The sequence below is a fragment of the Talpa occidentalis genome, unplaced genomic scaffold (assembly GCF_014898055.3).
Source record: "Talpa occidentalis isolate TD23 unplaced genomic scaffold, MPIMG_talOcc4v2.1 talOcc4.8, whole genome shotgun sequence".
Classification (NCBI taxonomy): Eukaryota; Metazoa; Chordata; class Mammalia; order Eulipotyphla; family Talpidae; genus Talpa; species Talpa occidentalis.
This window is the reverse complement of record NW_023605194.1, coordinates 21,338,558-21,357,754: the sequence shown is the minus strand read 5'-3', so window position 1 is coordinate 21,357,754 and position 19,197 is coordinate 21,338,558. Positions and strand designations below refer to the sequence as shown.

Below are 19,197 nucleotides of genomic sequence, written 5' to 3'. Positions count from 1 at the left end.
AGAGTAACTTTGTTCACTAATTCAGCATATAATTTATTGATTAGCTATTATGTGCCAGACACTATTTTAAAAGTTGGAGTTACATTCACATGCACACAAAAGTAGAAGAAATATGGTCCGGTTTAGCACTACATTCCCTGAGGCCAGAAGCAACAAAAGTAATAAATGAGTATGTTGGCCATACATTTAGTTATGGAAACTAGTGAGTTATTTGAATCAGAATTTTCTGTATACAGGCACTATTAAGTTTAAGTAATGAGACCTTATTGGGGCAAATCTCTTCACTACCTCTCCTGAAGAACCTCTGAGAAGGTAGGTCTATGGAATAGTGTTTAAAAGAAATTCTTTTATTCTTCAGGGTATAAATCTCAGTGGAGGTCAGAAGCAGCGGATCAGCCTGGCCAGAGCTACCTATCAAAATTCAGACATCTATATTCTGGATGACCCTCTGTCAGCAGTGGATGCTCATGTGGGGAAACATATTTTCAATAAGGTCTTGGGTCCCAATGGCCTATTGAAAGGCAAGGTGAGAAATCATTTCAAGTCATAAAGACCTGGGGGTGGGAGGCACATATCACCTAGCACAGCTGCTGTCCTGAGGCAGGTTTCCTTATTTACCTGCCCCCCTGGGCTGCTGAGGAGATTCAGTGTCAGACTGGTCTCCCAGAAGATGCCACCACCCCACCCTGCTACCACTCTAGCCCACTTTAACTGTGAAGGTTCCCATCTCAAGTTTGTGGCATATGCTGTAACTAGGAAATTTGAGCTGCATTCTGTGACTCTGGCATTGAGACTCTTAGGATGATTAATTGTGGCTAATAGTATTTTGAGATCTGTGGTATAATAAAAGCTATATTTGGTCTTTGTCTCTAGTTCCTGGTACCTAGCTCTTAACCGTAGAAATGTCCAGAGTGTCATTGGTTATTTCTTTTTTTTTTTTAATTTTTTAAAAAATTTATTTATTTATACAAGCACTGGGTACAGTCAGAAGCGCAGGAGGGTGAGAGAATTCACCAGAGCCAGAGCGGGGAGCAGAGCAGGCAGAAGGACCGAAGTACACTGCTGAGGGGAGCAGCGGGCGGCAGGAGAGGTCTGCGCGCCGTGTGGGACCCTCGCCTGGCGCCGCCGGGGATTGAACCGGCACTGCAGAGGCTGTGGGCAGCTTCGCAACCCAGCGCTCAATCGCTGTGCCACCGGGGAGGCCCTCATTGTTTATTTCTAATGAGCCCTTAGATCACGCTGGATGGTCTACATAAGGGATGGTCTACATAAGAGGGGCCTAGTGTCTGTGGCTCTGTGAAGTAGAGGGAGAGGCAGCGGATGTGGGTTATCTCTTCAGAGGCCATCTCAACACCATTGCCCCTCTCTGAGTCCCATTACTGGTCCCTGTGTGGTTAAAGCCTAGACAGAAATACAAGGGATGCTAAGTCTCCCACACTGGGGAAGGCCTGAGTCAAAGTCAAATTCCTTACTCCACAGTGTCTCTCCCATGCAGACAGAAATTGGGAAATTCTTGTTAGTTCCACTGACTAGTTGATTTCACTGACTAGTAGGTAGGTAGTTATTCAGTTAGTTTTATATGTACCAATTACTGATAGACTTTGATGTCAAGTGACATTCCTAAGCCCAAATTTTGCCTACCCAGGACACTGGAGGTGAATTACATCAGGTAAACTTTTTTCTTGTTTCAGGAAACTAGCTGTGAGTATATCCACAATGATATGATTCTCATCTTACACAGAGGATTTTAGGATGAGATGCCGGGAAGGAAAGAGGAAGTAAAAGATATCAAGTGGTCAGAGTGACATTTTGAAACAAAGTCCCACAGTGAATTAAGGAATCTATTTTCCCCTTTTTAAAATAAGTAAACCAAAGAAGATGGTAGACATAGGGTAGTCAGCACAACTTACTGTTATTTTTGCAGACTCGACTCTTGGTTACAAATAGCATTCACTTTCTTCCCCAAATGGATGAGATTGTGCTTCTGGGGAATGGCACCATTTTGGAGAAAGGATCATACAGAGCTCTACTGGCCAAGAAAGGATTGTTTGCTAAGAATCTGAAGACATTCATTAAACAGACGGGTCCTGAAGGAGAGACCATGGGTATGTAAGACAAACTGGAGCAGGACAGAACTTGGGAATGGGAAGGGGTGTGGAATGTCCACCTTCTGAACAGTTCAGTATCAGCAAACTGGATTCTGAAGGTAATTATCCAGAGATCCAGCACCTGCCCTTTCTGTGTTCTGTGTTTCTATAAAGAAACAGACATAGAAACACTTTGCCTGGGCCAGACTGTGGTTCATCCTGCTCATCTGGTGTCTGACATGGAGTTTAAAGGCCTCTTCACAAGGGTGTGACTAGAGGTCTCAGGTGATTAGTCTTTATGGAGGAAACAAAAAAGATACAAGGAGCCCCTGTTAGAGATGCCTGGTTTCTGTTGCCTCAAGTCTCACATCCTACCTCATCTACCCCAAATCCATGAAAATTACTTACTAGACAGCTTCATAGGCTGGCCCCAATAGTGTACTGCTAAATTCTAGATAAGCCCTAACTAAGAGATCTTGACTAATACAACAAAAACCGGGCCTCCCTGGTGGCTCAAGGGGTTAAGCACCGCACTATGAAGCAATCCGCAGCCTCTGCAGCATGAGTTCAATCCCCGGCCGGCCAGGGTGAAACCCACATGGTGAGGCAGACCTCTCCTGTAAAAAAATATACACCAAAAACCACTAGGTGTTCTAGGTGTTTTGACACCACTGCCCCATCCCTTGCCCAAATCTTGACAATTACACAGGCTAGCACAGGAATGGCCTCTGATTTTACCACCTTTGGGGTCACCGCCAGTGTCCAGCAGTGGAGCCCAGTTCCCTGTGATCCTTTCCAAGAACCTCCAACAGGAATCCTGTCATGGTTTGGGTATTCATTTCAGGTAGCAGTCATCAGCAAGAGGCCAAGACTGAGAAAGTAAGATTTGGAGGGTGCCAGGATATTCCAGAAGTCAACCAAATGAGGGACTAGCTTTAGAGCCTGCAGGTGGGGCATATAAATTTGGGGGAGACACAATTGAATCCATAACACCTGTTTTGAGGCAACCCAAAATTTATGTCCTTCCATGAGCAAAGTCCACCCCATCCCAATATCCCCCTAAACCTTACTTATCCCAGCTATGTTCATGGCTGCATAGCTCCATTGACCCACTTTCTGCCTTTTGAATCCCAGAAATCTGACAGTGTTCCTTCACCGTGACCTGTCTCTGGGGTGGACAGCCCAAGCTGACATCATTTATGCTGAATGAGTGCATAGTATCAAGTCACATGCCTAATCTCATTAGTAAATCTCCTGTTGAGCCTTTCAAATGAATTTTTCCTTTTAGTATCACACTTTACAACTCTAGAATTTCTATTTTCTTCTTTTTAAAACTAATTTCTAGCGCTTTAATAATGTGCAGTGCTTATTGAGAACTTATTCACATTCTTTCCTTTGGATCTTGGGCTAAAGATCTAAAAGACTGAGAAAGCAAGGCCTGAGGGTGCAAGGGCTCTGCAGAAACACACAGGTGAGGGATTCACTTGGCTATATTTATACCACCTGATTTAAAGTCTTTGTCTGGCAGGGCCCATGTCTGCTTCCTCAGGTACAGTTTCTGCTAAATTATTTGAATTTCCAGGAGATCACTTTAAATTTACCCTCACCTGTTGAGTCAGTCCTGGAAATTTTGATTCCTCTGTTTGTTATAACCCTTAAAAGTTCTTCCCTGCTCAAAAGGAACTTAGAAATTTCTAGGAGTATTTTTTCTCTTTTTCATTTTGATCAAACGACCATTTGATCCTTTTCTCTTCTTTGGCATTTCTGAATGAGAAGATATGTAAATAAGGAGTATTTCTAGAATAAAATATTCCAGCCTATGAGTACCTCTGGGATCTCTTGCTGAGGCCAGCAAGATCAGAAAAGGCTTGCTCTCCTGTTTATGGCTGGGGCTGTAAGAGCTGTGCAGCTCTCTCCCTAACCTGTGATGTGTCTCTTAGTCAACGAGGACAGTGAAGCCGAAGATGATTGTGGGTTGATGCCCAGTGTGGAGGAAATCCCTGAGGATGCGGCTTCCTTGACCATGAAGAGAGAGAACAGCTTTTGCCGAACACTTAGCCGCCGGTGGGTCATCTGTTCAGGGACAGGCCTCTTCATACCTGTATTTCCACTTGCCCACTGGCTTTCTTTCTGTGGGAATTCTCTGAGGGTGTGGATACCATGACGGCTCTTCCTTCGCTTTCTTGCATGGGGAGGAGAGTTGGGGGGATGTGTTTTCTACATGGTTGTTGTCTCTGACATGTGTTTTGAGGCAAACGGGGTGATTGTGACATCTGCTTGCAAGAAGACAACCCTCAGGAAGCATCTACAGGCTCAGGAAAGCTTTCTCCCTCTCAACCTCTCAGTTCTAGGTCCAGTAGCAGGCATCTGAAGTCCCTAAGAGAGTCTTTGAAAACTCAGAGTGTGAATATCCCAAAGAAGGAAGAAGAACTAGTTAAAGGACAAAAACTAATTGAGAAGGAATTCATGCAAACTGGAAAGGTGAATATTATATAAAAAACACCATTCGAGGTGCTGTACGGCTTGGGATCTGAACATTTTAAAGTTTGATGACTTGAATACAGGAGGAGTATATCTTAGGTGTTTGCAAATCTTAAATTCATCGTTGCAATGTTAGTAAAAGTTCTGGACTATCTATCAAATTGTATTTCTATGAAGAGTGACATGTGTCCTGTGAATATCCTCATATGAATGTTTTATTTCATCCTGATATCTGAGAAAACAACAAAACTGCTTTGAGATGCCATCTGGGAGCCAGACAACATATCCTTAATTCAAATTAGTAAAATTCAAAACCCCAAATTAAAACCATAAATCTTAAAACCATAAATCTCATCTGGTTTTTCTACCTTTCCCATTTAGTTACATCTAGAAGCTTATCAATAGTTTGATGGTGATTTACCCTGCACTGTATTTCAGCATTGATTGTAAATCTGACCCAGTGCAGAAATGATGATCACAGGGCACCAAATTTTGCTACCTGCTACCCACCTTTCTAGGAGATTCCACTCCCTGTTGCCATTGGTATTCTGGAAAATTCCTTACCAAAAGCCATTAGTATCTACTAATATTGAGGTTGGGGCTTTGCAGGTGAAGTTCTCCATCTACCTGAAATATCTTCGAGCAATTGGAAAGTTTTCAATATTCTTCATCATCTTTTCCTACATGATCAACTCTGTGGCTTTTATTGGATCCAACCTCTGGCTCAGTGCTTGGACCAGTGACTCTAAAGTCTACAATAGTACTAACTACCCAGCCTCTCAGAGGGACTTGAGACTGGGTGTCTATGGAGCTCTGGGAGTAACTCAAGGTATGTCTGATGACTCCAGCTGCCATTTCTTACAGAATCTGTCTGGACCATGTACTTTACCTGAAGTCAGGGGGGAATGCCATCATGTCCTTGGCAAAAATCTTCAGGAATCACTGTGCCTGGTGCTGACTAAATTGGTTCCATTTCTAGGTTTTTTTGTGCTCCTAGCAAATCTCTGGTGTGTCTATGGTTGCAGCCATGCATCAAATATCCTTCACAGGCAACTGCTGGACAATATCCTTCGAGCACCCATGAGTTTTTTTGACACAACACCCATAGGCCGGATTGTGAACAGGTTTGCTGGTGTAAGTAACCCAAGGACTGTAAGATATTGTGCTTGTATGTTGAGGATCTTTTTATTTCTGGCAGAGAAATGTCCTTCGAGGCATGCTCCCCAGGCAACACTGTATATTTCCAGTTCTTTTGTCCATCAGCATGCAAATGTTTCTTGAGTATCATGTGTGAGGTCACAGAGTTTGATCTAGGGTCCTCTCGAACAGATGACTGAACCCTTAAATGGAGATTTAAGGAGGAGTTAGAGGAAAGAAAGATGGAGAATTATGCTAGGTAAGGGCAAAAAGTAATCTGTATGGGACTGATACGTGGTGAGGATTTCTTCTTTCTACAAACCCAGGAATTTACTCTGATGTGACTTTGGGAAAGATAGATTAGACTCAGGAGTCACTCATCATTCAGAATTCCCTTTGATGGGCCTCCCCGGTAGCACAGCAGGTTGAGCACCGCGCTGTGAAGCTGTCCACAGCCTCTGCAGCATTGGTTCGATCTTGGCTGGCTGGCGAGGGTTCCACATGGCACCACAGACCGCTCCTGTCGTGCCCGCTGCTCCCCTCAGCAGTGTATTTCGTCAGTCTGCCTGTTCTGTTCCCTGCTCTGTCTCTGGTGAATCCTCTCACCCTCCCGGGAATCTGGCCTGTACCCCAGTTCTTGTATAAATAAATAAATAAATCTTTAAAAAAAAAAAAAGAATTCTCTTTGGATATGTTATCCCTTATCCAGTTTTGGAATATTCCAGAGATTATTTAGACTCACCCTGGTACATATGTATTACTAATCCTAGAATCAATATAATCTAAGAAATATGGGCAAGGGCAACCCAAAATATAAGCCAGGATTCCTGTATGTACTAAATCATCCATCCATCCATTCATCCATCCATCCATCCACCCATCCCTCCATCCATCCACTCATATGTTCATTTATTCAATATGATGTGAATGCACTAGAGCAGAAGATCCCATCTCTCACCTCTGGGCTCCTTGATAAGAACACAGGTCAGGCAGTAATCACACTCTCTTCCTTGCCAAAGGAAACAAATTCCCAGGTCAAGGATGACTGAAGTCTCCAAACAAATGTTTATCGAATGCTAGGGTAGGGTTAAGTGCCAGATTCTCTTCTAGGTACTCAGTGGAATTAGAACCTGTGTAAAGTTAGAATAACTAAATTGCCTTAGTATGGAAAGATTTACCTTTAAGGCTTTATTAGCTTACAATTGTTATGAATTGTTTAATAAATTTGACAAATGGAGATTTCACTAAGAAGAGTGAAAACCTTTGCCAAAGCTATTGAAAAAAAACGGTGAAGGATAGATGCCATATCTATTTGGAGGGATTGAGAAAAATGAGGAAATTACAGTTTATTTGAGTGAGCAGAATAACAGATTGCAAATGAATAGGGTGAAATGATTGAATGGAGTCACTGGGAACCCAGAATCAGAGAGACTCCCTGCTGAAATCAGAAAGATAGAAAATGTTTTAAGGACTCATTAGCACACCATCTCTCCTAATTGTTCTCAGGATATTTCCACAGTGGACGACACTCTCCCTATGTCCTTGCGCAGCTGGATTTTGTGCTTCCTGGGGATAATCAGCACCATTGTCATGATCTGCTTGGCCGCTCCCACCTTCATCATCGTCGTCATACCTCTTGGCATAATTTATGTGTTTGTTCAGGTATGACATATAAAAGCCTAGGCTTCTCTCTGAGAATTTTCTCCTTTCTTTATTGTTGGTCACTTGTTCCTTTCCAGCATCTTAGCCCTTGAGTCACAGGTTGCTATACTATCAACTGCAGACCACTGTCTGATGCTGAAGTGTCAGCACCGATTGGTACATGGTTTACAGCAAAACTCAGCTTAGTTGGTCCCCTGCCCCAGAAGCTTAATTAAGCAGGGCAGATTTAAGGTGGAACCCAAGACTACTTTGACCCTGACTCTGGATAAAGTCCTGGAGCTCTATAAGAGCACCCTTCCAACCCCGTACCTCTCCATACAGTGATTAGGTCTCTGGCTGCTTTTAGAAGATGTGGCTATGGCTGCTTCCTTTGTCAGATTTGAAATAGTCTTATCTAGCTAAGGATGCATCTCAGCAGGCACTAGATCTCTTTTCACTTCAGGGAAGTTCTAGTTTGACTGTGGATGCTTTAGGTTAACTTGTAGCGTGTTCTTGATGGGACACGTAGCTCAAGAGCCATGTCTCAGAAAATCCGGAGCAAGTGGAAGGGACTCCAAGCCCATAGTAAAAGCTGATGAGAGGAGGGAATCTGCAGGGAGGACTCTCATCCCACCAAATACCTATGGAATGAACTTTCCACCCAGGGGAAACAGTCCCAAAGGTCTTGCAGTCAAGGGCAGCCTTATGGCCTATGGGAAGGTCACAAATATGGAAGGGTAATGCTCACTGGTGACTTATTGACTTGCTCAGGTACACTGTCATCTCAGCAACAGCCTTTTGACTGTTAATAATGAACCCAAATAAAAAACAGCATATTTGAGGAGACTTCCAGCTGTATCGTTTTGAATACTATATCAAATGCCAGCTCTTCCTTGATTTCAAAAATCCTCATGTTATCTAGGAGTTCCATTATCTATTCATCCAGCCTCACCTTAGCCTCATGTCTTGGAGAGTCTGCCTGGCATACCATTGCATCCAGTTCCAGTTCTTAGGCCCTTAACATCCCACAACCTTCACACACCACTGAGGCACAGTTTGACCAGTTACCTGACGATTCAATTTGTATCTAAACCTCAGTGTACTTTGCCATCTCTTGCCCACCTCCACACCCCTAGAGTTCCAGGTACATTTACTAACAATTCTTTGGGAGACCATTTTTTAAAATATATTTTATGTAATTCTTACATCATTTTTCATTTTTGTACAATGTATGCATTTTCATTTTGGTTATATTTGCCATACAATTCCCACCCCCCTTATTTTGACCCTAATCCCTCCTCTCCTCCCCCCCACCCCCCATAGTGTGTCTGTGGTTTATGGTTGTTTGTTGATTTTGAGTTTTTCTTTATTATAATTAGTCTTTTTCCTGGTCCCTACTTAGGTTTTCTAAATTCCTGCTATGAGTGAGACGATCTGGTATTTTTCTTTTTCTTTCTGGCTTATTTCGCTGAGCATGATCCCTTCCAGCTCCATCCATGTTGCTGCAAATTGCATGTGTTTATCTTTTTTGAAGGCTGAGTAATATTCCATGATATATATGTACCACATCTTCTTGATCCAGTCATCTATTTTTGGGCATTTGGGTTGTTTCCATAGCTTAGCTATTGTAAATAGTGCTGCTATAAACATAGGGGTGCAGGTGCCCTTTGGAATTAATGTTTCTGTGTCCTTTGGGTAAATACCTAGGAGTGGAATTGCTGGATCATATGGAAGCTCTATCTTTAGTAGACTGAGGAATCTCCATACAGCTTTCCATAGTGGTTGGACCATTTTGCACTGGGAGATCATTTTTATAACCACTGTAAGAACCGCTATTTGGTGATGCATGCAGGTTCTTAGAGAGAATGTGGATGAGGCTGCCCAAGCACTTCATGTGGTTTGGAAACTCCAGCCTCTGGGCTGTGGTGGAGCATCCGTCCCCTCGTCCTCTGTTTCTGACCAATCTCAGACCTTCCCACTGTCCTCTTTCTCTGAGCTGCTCCATTGTTCCTCCAGCGAGAGATGAGGCTGGGGGCTTCTATCTAGTCCAGCTGTGGGAATGAAGAGGTACATCGTGTGCAACCTGATTGTGCAACTAATTGACGCTTTCACTCTTGGGTCCAGATATTTTACGTGGCTACTTCCCGCCAATTGAGACGTCTGGATTCCGTCACCAGATCTCCTATCTACTCACACTTCAGCGAGACTGTGTCAGGTTTGCCTGTCATCCGTGCCTTTGAGCACCAGCAGCGATTTCTGAAACAAAATGAGGTGGGGATTGACACCAACCAGAAATGCGTCTTTTCCTGGATTGTCTCCAACAGGTGAGGCCGCCCCTGGGGACTTGGTTTCTGCATGTTTGACATGAGCTATGGTAGGGCAGGTGTGGTTAGTGACATGAGCGTCTCTGGCCAATATGCCTGCCATGTCAGTAGAGAGAAGGAAGGCCTGAGTTTTGGCGTCAAACTGGGTCCATGGTCCTGCTCTGCCACTTGCCAAACCAGGGGTATGGGCTTCTCCCTGGAAAATTGCACTTTATCTTTGTTTTGCGATGGCTAAAACACAACGTTTCCCACAAGCTTAGGCAGAATTCAGGTGACCTCCGAGCATTTTGTAACCTGTAAGCTGTTAGGTACTGTGTGATTGGACATTCTCTGCTTCCTTGGAGTGGATGTGAGTGTCTCCTGCTCCACTGACAGGACACTCTTTGCAGGGTGATGAAAGAAGGAGACAGGTTGGAGGGAGCAGAGTTGCAAATTTTTAGATAAAACCAATAATGACAGAAATCTTACATCCTGTGAGGTAAGTCCCCAAAAAGGATGAGCATTCTTCATTGCTTCAGCATTGTTAGGCCCTAGAGAGAAGTGGTATGTTCTCAAAGGGGAAAGGTCTGTTTCAGAAAGTAGCTTCCACATTGACGCAGTATCAAGGACAGGTGATACTGGTGATACCCAGTATTATTTGGAACATGGAGAGGTCAGGGATTTGATTGTAGAGATATTTTATTTCTTAAATACTTCCTAAGAAGGAAACAGTTATATAAGTCAATCCTATTTGAATCCCTATTGTAAAATAGATATGATATTTATTTGTACACATGCTAGAATTTTTTTACTTTTTTTAGGGAAGTACATTTTTATAAATTATGTCTATCCATATGCTATTCATTTTTTCTGGAAAAGCCCCAACTTCTCCAGCTCCTTCACCATTTTATAATCATGAATCCCACAGGGCACATCCAACCTGTCTATGGTGCTTTCTAGTTTTACACATGAATTCTCTCCGACATTGTTTCCCCTGCCAATTCAAAAGAAATCTCATGGAACCTTTGTTAAAATTCAGGTTTATGAACCCATCCTAGGTGTAAGGGCAGGAATGACCACTGAGCAGGTTTTCTATGATCCAGCAGACCGGGTAAAGGAGGAGTCAGAGTCCTCAGTGGCTTTTTGCAGGCTTTTATTGGGGTTTACTAGGCATATGGCAGGCAGGGGTGCTGGGGGGCCGGGAGGCTGGCAGTCTGCTTCTCTGGTCTTCTGTTCATTCTGCTGCTTCTTGGCTTCTGCTGGCATCCCCGTGACACTGCCCTTGAAAGCCCAGTCTTAGCCCAGGTGAATCCCATCTACATATGCCCACACCCTACTCCAGGTGCCCGCCACCAGGCATGCACTCAGGACCGCAAGGATCCATCATCTATCCTAATGGCAGGAGGGCAGAAAAGCCTGACATTTTTCCTTACCCTCCACTAGGCCCCTTGAATCACAGTCTCCTAGGGACTCGGGCATTTGGGCATAAATTAGTGTATTGCCCATGTGATTCTTATTATTTGCTAAGTTTGGGAGAGGCTGGCCATAAGATTCTCTTAGTTTAGCAACCACCTCTAGTATCTTTAAAATGCAATTTATTTTCTAAAATCTAATTTAAAAGACTTGTGTAATAGTCAAGTCAAAAGACATGGTATAAAGTTGAGGCACTTCTGAGAACATAGTCTGAGAATGTTCTTTGAACACCTGGCTTGCTGGTTAAGGTAAGGAAGTAGAAATTACTGATTCTCTCTCTCTCTCTCGTTTTCTTGCCTTATAGGTGGCTTGCAATTCGTCTGGAGCTGCTTGGGAACCTGATCGTCTTCTTTTCATCCTTGCTGATGGTTATTTATAGAGGAACCCTAAGTGGAGACATTGTGGGCTTTGTTCTGTCCAACGCACTCAATGTGAGTCTGGAGGTTGGGAGCTTGTTTAAATTAAGGTGCTCATTTTTAAACTGAGTCCCCAGCCTCAGCCCAAGTCACTCCAAGCTCACAGTGCCCTTCACATTCGGCACCACACAGCCGAGCACGTAACTGTCCTCCATGTACTGGTCTCATTTTCTCCCGGAGGTGAGGGTTACTCACATCTCCTTGCTCCTCAGAGTCAGGGCGGTGCTGCGTACAAAGCAGGCTCTGGGATGACTTGTTACCTGACTCATGGAGCTGGACTTTGAACCTGAGGTGACCTTTAGTCTTCTGGGTTTTGCTGTAGATCACACAGACCCTGAACTGGCTGGTGAGGATGACGTCAGAAATAGAGACCAACATTGTGGCTGTTGAGAGAATAAATGAATACATCAAAGTGGAAAATGAGGTGAGGAGGGCCTGGAGGGACCAGGGGCCAGGCAGAGAATGAGACAACTCCTAGAGAGTATCTTCAGCTTGTCTAGAGATGTCATGTGGGTGCTAAAGGTCTCCCTAAAGTGTCCCTTTACTCTAACTGAAAGGCCTTAATTCCTCGAAACTTAGAATAGGGAATGGGTTGGAGAAGTCAGGTTTGCGAACGTACAAAATCACACTGGCTTCATTCTGGAGATCCATGGAGCAATCTTGATGGCTAGGGTTTCCTTAATTGAATAAGGGAGGAGCCTTCTAGAAGTGCCAGTGGAGTTCAGTCTATTCAATGCAAATATCCACAAGTGGTGGGGACACTGCTACCCTTCTCCTATTCTGTGACACAAGTCCATGGGACTGTTCAATGACTCCCCACTGTGTAAAACTCTTCTGCTTCCTTACTAGGCACCCTGGGTCACTGATAAGAAGCCCCCAGAAGGTTGGCCCAGCAAAGGGGAGATCCGGTTTAACAACTACCAAGTGCGGTACCGGCCCGAGCTGGATCTGGTACTAAGAGGGATAACATGTGACATTAAGAGCACAGAGAAGGTAAGTTGAGCTGAAGAAGGGCCTGGGTGTGATCAGAGGAGAACTGGGCAGAGATAGAGAGCTGCTGGGCTCTGGGTTCTCATTACTGGGATAAAGAGCAGCTGGGCACTTCCCCGGCCCTAGGGAGGTGTAGGGACCCAATGTCACCACTAGATGGCAGAATATCGAGGGGTCAATAGGCTGCTGGCTTCCTGCTCAGCCCTTCCCGACCTACTTGCCAGCATCCTCTTCACCTGTGGCTTCCCAGGACCCATTTCGGTAAGGACCAAGGAACGTAGACAGGACATAAGAAGGAAAGGCAGGGAGCACCAGCCTGGGAAAGGAGCCGGTGAGAACAATGGTTTGGACGTTGTCCCTGCAGAAAGAGTAGCCTAGTCTGGCCTGCGAAGCCCTGCACCCTCCTGTGGTGCTCTTGTTCTCTGAAGCCTTGAGTCTGATGTAGGACCCAGCACAGTGTAGACAAGGGTGCAGAGGTCCAGGTCAGGGCTTGATTCTTAACTGGTGGCAGGCCTGGCCTTCCTTTCACCTCCCTTCTAAATGAGACTTTCAAAAAATCTACAATTTCCAATAAAAAGTACAACAGTAGGGGCTAATGATCTTTGCAGCAGTCACTGTGGTTCTCAGCAAGCAACAATGTAAGAGGTAAGATCTGCGTACCTTCCCCTACCTCTGGGCACTTTGCTCCCATTTGGGCACCCACGCCCAAATCGGTTTAACTTCTTAGAGATGAGGTAGTCAATCGCTGGTTTTTCCACTTGTGATTATGAATGTCCCAGGCTAAATTTGCCCCCCGAGATTTACCGGCTGAACCAAGCCACCAAGTAACTGTTTTACAGGTCGGCGTGGTGGGCAGGACAGGAGCTGGGAAGTCATCCCTGACAAACTGCCTGTTCAGAATCCTTGAGGCTGCAGGTGGCCAAATCACCATCGATGGGCTGGATATTGCTTCCATCGGGCTCCATGACCTTCGAGAGAAACTGACCATAATCCCCCAGGTGAGCTCCAGAGCTTCCTCGTCAGACACAGTGGATCAGCTTGTCCTGCAGGAAACACATGCATTTTCCTCTTGGCAGGTGTTCAATTAACAGCGTCATTTGTACAGTCACCAGGATACTTGAGCTAATTCTCTAAGACACTGTTTCCAGAATTTACAAACATTAAGTTTTGCAGTTTGGGGGTATTTGCTGTCACTGCCAGTATCTAGCCTGTAGGTGGCAGCAACACGTCAGCAGTGGAATACAGCAGATGATTATTTAGCACTTCTGTAGCCCATCATGGTTCTCAAGACCTTTATAATCAGCATTAGCAGTTTTGCCACTGAAGCTTGAAACCATTAAGCTTTATTCTCCCCATTTGCTGTGGCTAAAAGATCAGGAAGGGAATTTGATGCAGGTTGCTGCCAGCAAGTGGAACGTTTAGTGCATCAGCAAGAGAGGCTGCCCTTGGGCTTCCTCTCTGGGTCCTACCAAGTAGGGACCACCTGGAGCAGCTCGTGGACCCTCATTAAAACCATTCTCTGTCCACAACAGCCCTGGCTCGGGTGTCTCATGGGTTTTTCTGGTGTTTATGCAGCTTGATGCGCCCTTTTCAACCTCTTCAAAAGCACAATGCTTGTCCTTCTCCTGCCCGCCCAGGTCCATCCCCCTCCATATCACAAGTTTTCACCTAGGAGTACAGGATCTTCTCTTACCCTAAGGTGCTGTGGCAAATGTGGAAATCCATATATGTAAAGCAATCAAACCAAAAAATGAACCAAGGACTCCTCTTAATCCTGCATTTAGCTCCCTGCTGGCGGCAACTCTGAGTGTTCCATGAAACCTGGCAAAACCTTGACCACTAACCAGCTTTCCATCTAGACCAGCCCTACCCACCTTCTCCTGGCCACTAGGAACTGGTAGCTCCTTTCGGCCAGTGATCTCAAGAGCCTCCCTTGACTTGCAGGACCCCATCCTATTCTCTGGAAGCCTGAGGATGAATCTGGATCCTTTCAACCACTACTCAGATGAGGAGATTTGGAAGGCCTTGGAGCTTGCTCACCTCAAATCCTTTGTGTCTGGCCTAAAGCTTGGGTTATCCCACGAAGTGACAGAGGCTGGCGACAACCTTAGGTAAGGCTTCATAATCCCCTTCCCCCACAGACAGTAGGCGTAGGCCAGCAGGCCTCTCCTTTTCCTATTCGTGCTAGGCAGGAATCATAGAATTTTCTCTCTCAAGGTCTAATTCCTAACATGTAAAACGTTGTGAAGATGACATGATGAAATAGATGTGAGTGTGCCCAGGAACTCTTAGTAACCTTTGCTGGTAAATATCACACAATGTGGGCTCACAGACCCCCTGTGGAGATACAGGCAGTGTCCCTGAACAGTGTCGACTCACCTTAAAATCCACACACAAACTCTCAGCCTCACAGTTCTTACTTGCTCACAAAACATCTATATGCGTTCACACTCACCCTTCTGGCATTCACTGTGCTTGCCTGTCAGTGAATAAGTTGACCTAGCCCTTTTCCCTGGGACAATCTGGTTCCCCCTCCCCCATGCTGAAAGTTAGCCCTCAGCCAAAGTCTGTTGCTCAAGGACAGTTCTTTTTGGGTCCCGATGCCTTCAGAGTGGTGGGGAGGACACAGACCACCAGTAGTTTCAGCTTAGGAAAGAAGGGGGGCCTCAGTAGCTCAGTGAATGGACCTGCAACTCTGGCTTCCCCTAGGAGCTGGTTGTAAATGCAGAGCCTTGGACTGGAGACCTACCCACCAGAATCCGCATGTCAGCAAATCCCCGGCCATGTCTGTGTGCCTTACAACAAGTGAAGCTCAGTGTTGACTGCAAGCCGGGCTGCATGCTAGAATCACTCCAGAAACTTTTAAAAAGCCCAATGCCCAGTGTTGCCCAGACCAAATGGACTGAGCACCCAGCTGACTGCAGTTCATGTCCCGGGGACACCTGTCAGCTGGTGGAGAAACCACCATGTGTGTTTTCCTCGGCTGCAGGTGTAGGGTAGCAGGGCTCACATAGGTCTTGAGTCTATGAAAAGAACCATTTATGACCTAGTATGTATATTGAGCACCTACTGGAGCTACGGTGGGAGATGGCGCAGATGCCTTGACCCCCTAGCACCACTCAGTGGAAAAAGGAGCCTTGACACTGGTCTGTGGGAACGAAACCCGCCACCCTTGTCTGGCTCTATGGGAGACATTGAATGGCGTTTCCAATGCCTTGATTTTAGACCTGATGAGTGGGTGTTGAAACCTCACTCTCTCTGCGAGTGATCAGAGACGAGATGAGTCAGCAGCCGAGAGCCCCGCTGAGCCTCAGTGATGACCTGATCCTGTGAGGTCCAGTTGAGCAGACAGGAGTTGGTACAAGTCATGGAAAGAGCTTTGCAGGGTGTTAGTTCTTACATTACAGAGAAAAACTAGAAGTTCATCTTGGGTGACTTCTCATCTGCAGAAATTTCCTTACCGAGAGTCATAGAACTTGAGTCCAGCCACCCCCTGTGCAATATGCTCCCTAATGGGCACAGCAGGAGAGAGCAATTAGTGAATTCCCGAATATTCCTCCACATCATTTCCCAAAGCTTCTTTATGTAAGTAAAAGGTCCAGCTTCATTACCAACTTTTCGCAAATGAAGGCTATTTGCATTTTACAAGCATATTTGAATTCCACATACATTGCATCTCACACCAAGACATCATGTTCATTAGAGAGCTACATCTCTAATCAAGGCAGAAGGCCTCGAACAAACAATTAGCCTTGAGACTAGAATTACACATTAAAATAACGAATGGGTTTGCTAAGGCCACTAAGAAATGCCACTGGGGCGTTCTGTGGTGTCACCCTGTATTAATGGTGTCGGGTCAGCACTGCTGACGAGACTTGGCGGCATTCACGTTATTTTGGAATTGTTGATGTGCTGAGATGTCACTGGGACCAAATGCAAAGCACTGTTTCTGGGCTAGTGTTTTCCAAACGTGTAAATATGAAAATCACCTGGGGTGCTTTTTAAAATGACATCTTCCTAGGATCCTCCCATTCTGATTATGAAATTGAACTTCAAAATATGAATTGCAATATTAATAGACCCTTGTCAGTCTTGTAATGAATTGGGAAAGTTTGGAAAATGTCGCCCATGGCAACAGTAAACAGCTAGTGGAAGAGACTAAGGCATGGAGGGTGGATGTAGAAGTGGGGATTGACCAGCTGATCCAGCGCATGAAAACAGCCCCCACCCAGGTTACACTTTGGGGCTGACAGTCTGTTTCTTTTGGGGGTTGCAGCATAGGGCAGAAGCAGCTTCTGTGCCTGGCCAGGGCACTCCTTCGAAAATCCAAGATTCTGATCATGGACGAGGCCACTGCTGCGGTGGACCTGGAGACAGACCACCTCATCCAGATGACCATCCGGAGCGAGTTCTCGCACTGCACAGTCCTCACCATTGCCCACAGGCTGCACACCATCATGGACAGCGACAAGTGAGTGGGGATGTACCTGATGGACACAGTTCAACTCTTTGTCAACAGAACAGCCATGTGGCACTCATAGCAGAAGGTTTAGCCACCTTCATTTTACTGATGAAGACACCGAGGTCCAGAGATTTCGAGTCATTGGCCCCAAATTATACCCTAAGTTCATGAAAGTTGACAGGGTTAAGGGAACTGTCTGCAGGGTAAGATGGGAAATGGTGGGTAGCTATTACCTGAGTGTGGGGTCCAGGCCTTGAGTGGCATGTGTTAAGCACACACCTTCCCAACACTGGTCCCTGCTGCTGCCCCTGGAAGATGACTGGGAACTTGCTATTCCCTGCAACTTCGGCAGAATCTGTTAAAAATGGGAGGCTTACCGTTCATCTTAGAAACTGGAGATAATTCCCTTTTTATTTCACTAGGGAAAGCTCCCTTTTTGACCTGTATATCCCTAAACATTTTATTTTTAAAAAAAGACGTCAATGGGCTCGTCCTCATATATCCTTCTACTGCTTGATTCTTTCACTTGATGGTTCACATAGATTCCATCCATGTTGACCCAGATGTCCTTCATGGTCACTGCCTACAGCCTCATGGGAATGAACCCACCATGGCCTGGTCCTGATTATTCTTATAGGTGCCAAGATTCCAGACGCTGCTTTCTCAGACTTTTCTTTCCTTCTTCCTTGTTTCAGGGTGATGGTCCTGGACAATGGGAAGATTGTGGAGTACGGCAGCCCAGGGGAATTGCTGGAAAACCCTGGCCCCTTCTATTTTATGGCCAAGGAAGCCGGAATTGAACGTGGGGACAGTGCAAAATTATGACTGCAGACCCAATGGGTTGGAGAACTCTAAGGAGCTTTCCTTACTTAATTAACTTTTAGGATATGCTTTAAGGATATAAATCATGCAGGCAAACGTGTGCAGACACTGACCGAAGGACCATGTACTCACTACCCAGGGTATGAAAATAATTATTACCAGGGACATCCTGACCAGGAACCCACTTTGATCAGTCCTTGCTATCCATGACTCGGAGACGACCACTAACTTCCCAGAGAAGTAATCCCTAAATTTTCATGTTTAGCTCTACTGCTTTGTATATATCCTTAAGCTGTGTGCAACTTTTTTGAAAAAGAAACTTATGTAAAAATAATATAATGCCGATGTATATGGTTTGTATTCTGAGAAATCAATCTTTCTTTTTGATCGAGCCTATGTCCCTGTTTTTTTCCATCAAACCTTTCTATGTCTCTTTAATGTTCTATCGAGCCTCCTTGTGTCCCTTATTTTCCATCGAGCCTTTCTAAGTCCTTTTCTGTTCTCATCGAGCCTATCTATGTCTGTTTCTCTTCCATTGAGCCTCTATATGTCTGTTTCTTTTCCATCGATCCTCTCTATGTCCCTGGTTCTTTTCCATGGAGCCTCTCTATGTCCCTGGTTATTCTCCATCAGCCTAAGTCCCTGGTTCGTTTCTATCGAGTCTCTATATGTCCCTGTTTCTTTTCCTTCCAGCCTCTCTATGTCTGTTTTTCTTTTTTTTTAAACTAATATAGTATGTTTATATGATTTGTATGAGAATATTAAGGCTGACTTAAAGAGCAACAGTCATTAATATAGGGAAAGAACAAATGGTGTAGTTGATTTATAATATACATCAAATGCGGGGTGTTTAGTGGCATGGTAGTTCTTAATCACAACTGATACTCATTATTAGGCACTCGGGAGTATCTAGGTGTCAGATTTTTATTAGGAAGACTTGTGGAGGGGCGGGGCGAGGGAGGAGGGGCGGGGCGAGGGAGGAGGGGCGGGGCGAGGGAGGAGGGGCGGGGCGAGGGAGGAGGGGCGGGGCGAGGGAGGAGGGGCGGGGCGAGGGAGGAGGGGCGGGGCGAGGCGAGAGGGGCGATCTGAAGCACAGAGCATAGTGGATGCAGCAGGCACAGAGAGAAGTAGACCTTCTGCTGCACCACATGCGCTCTAGCTCCATGCCCCCTTGCGGGAGCTAACTCCCACGCTCCTTGCGGGTAACTCCCTGGCCGGGGCTTGAACTCAGGCCGCAGCAGTGAGAGCGCTGAGACTAACCCCTAGGCCATCCTGGAGGCCCCGCTAGAGGCTTAGTTAAATGGAGCCTTTAACCTTTATTAGGAGGCTTCAGGAGAACTACTGACAGCTGCTTCTCCAGCAAGTCAGAAGAGACTGTGGCTGCC

The 19,197-nt window shown here is 45.4% G+C and overlaps 1 protein-coding gene across 1 annotated transcript in view; it reads left to right on the top strand.

Moving 5' to 3' along the window:
* Nucleotides 1-18,609, top strand: part of ABCC2 (ATP binding cassette subfamily C member 2) — a 48,531-nt gene extending 29,922 nt beyond the window's left edge. The window contains exons 18-32 of the mRNA XM_037496489.2: nt 359-526; nt 1,925-2,105; nt 4,028-4,151; nt 4,433-4,568; nt 5,178-5,397; nt 5,548-5,702; nt 7,212-7,367; nt 9,471-9,670; nt 11,427-11,553; nt 11,861-11,962; nt 12,388-12,531; nt 13,368-13,526; nt 14,473-14,639; nt 16,805-16,999; nt 17,686-18,609. Coding sequence (XP_037352386.1) covers nt 359-526; nt 1,925-2,105; nt 4,028-4,151; nt 4,433-4,568; nt 5,178-5,397; nt 5,548-5,702; nt 7,212-7,367; nt 9,471-9,670; nt 11,427-11,553; nt 11,861-11,962; nt 12,388-12,531; nt 13,368-13,526; nt 14,473-14,639; nt 16,805-16,999; nt 17,686-17,815 — 2,364 coding nt within the window. The 3' untranslated portion in view covers nt 17,816-18,609. The remainder of the gene's footprint in view (nt 1-358; nt 527-1,924; nt 2,106-4,027; nt 4,152-4,432; nt 4,569-5,177; nt 5,398-5,547; nt 5,703-7,211; nt 7,368-9,470; nt 9,671-11,426; nt 11,554-11,860; nt 11,963-12,387; nt 12,532-13,367; nt 13,527-14,472; nt 14,640-16,804; nt 17,000-17,685) is intronic.
* The last annotated feature ends 588 nt before the right edge of the window (nt 18,610-19,197 follow it).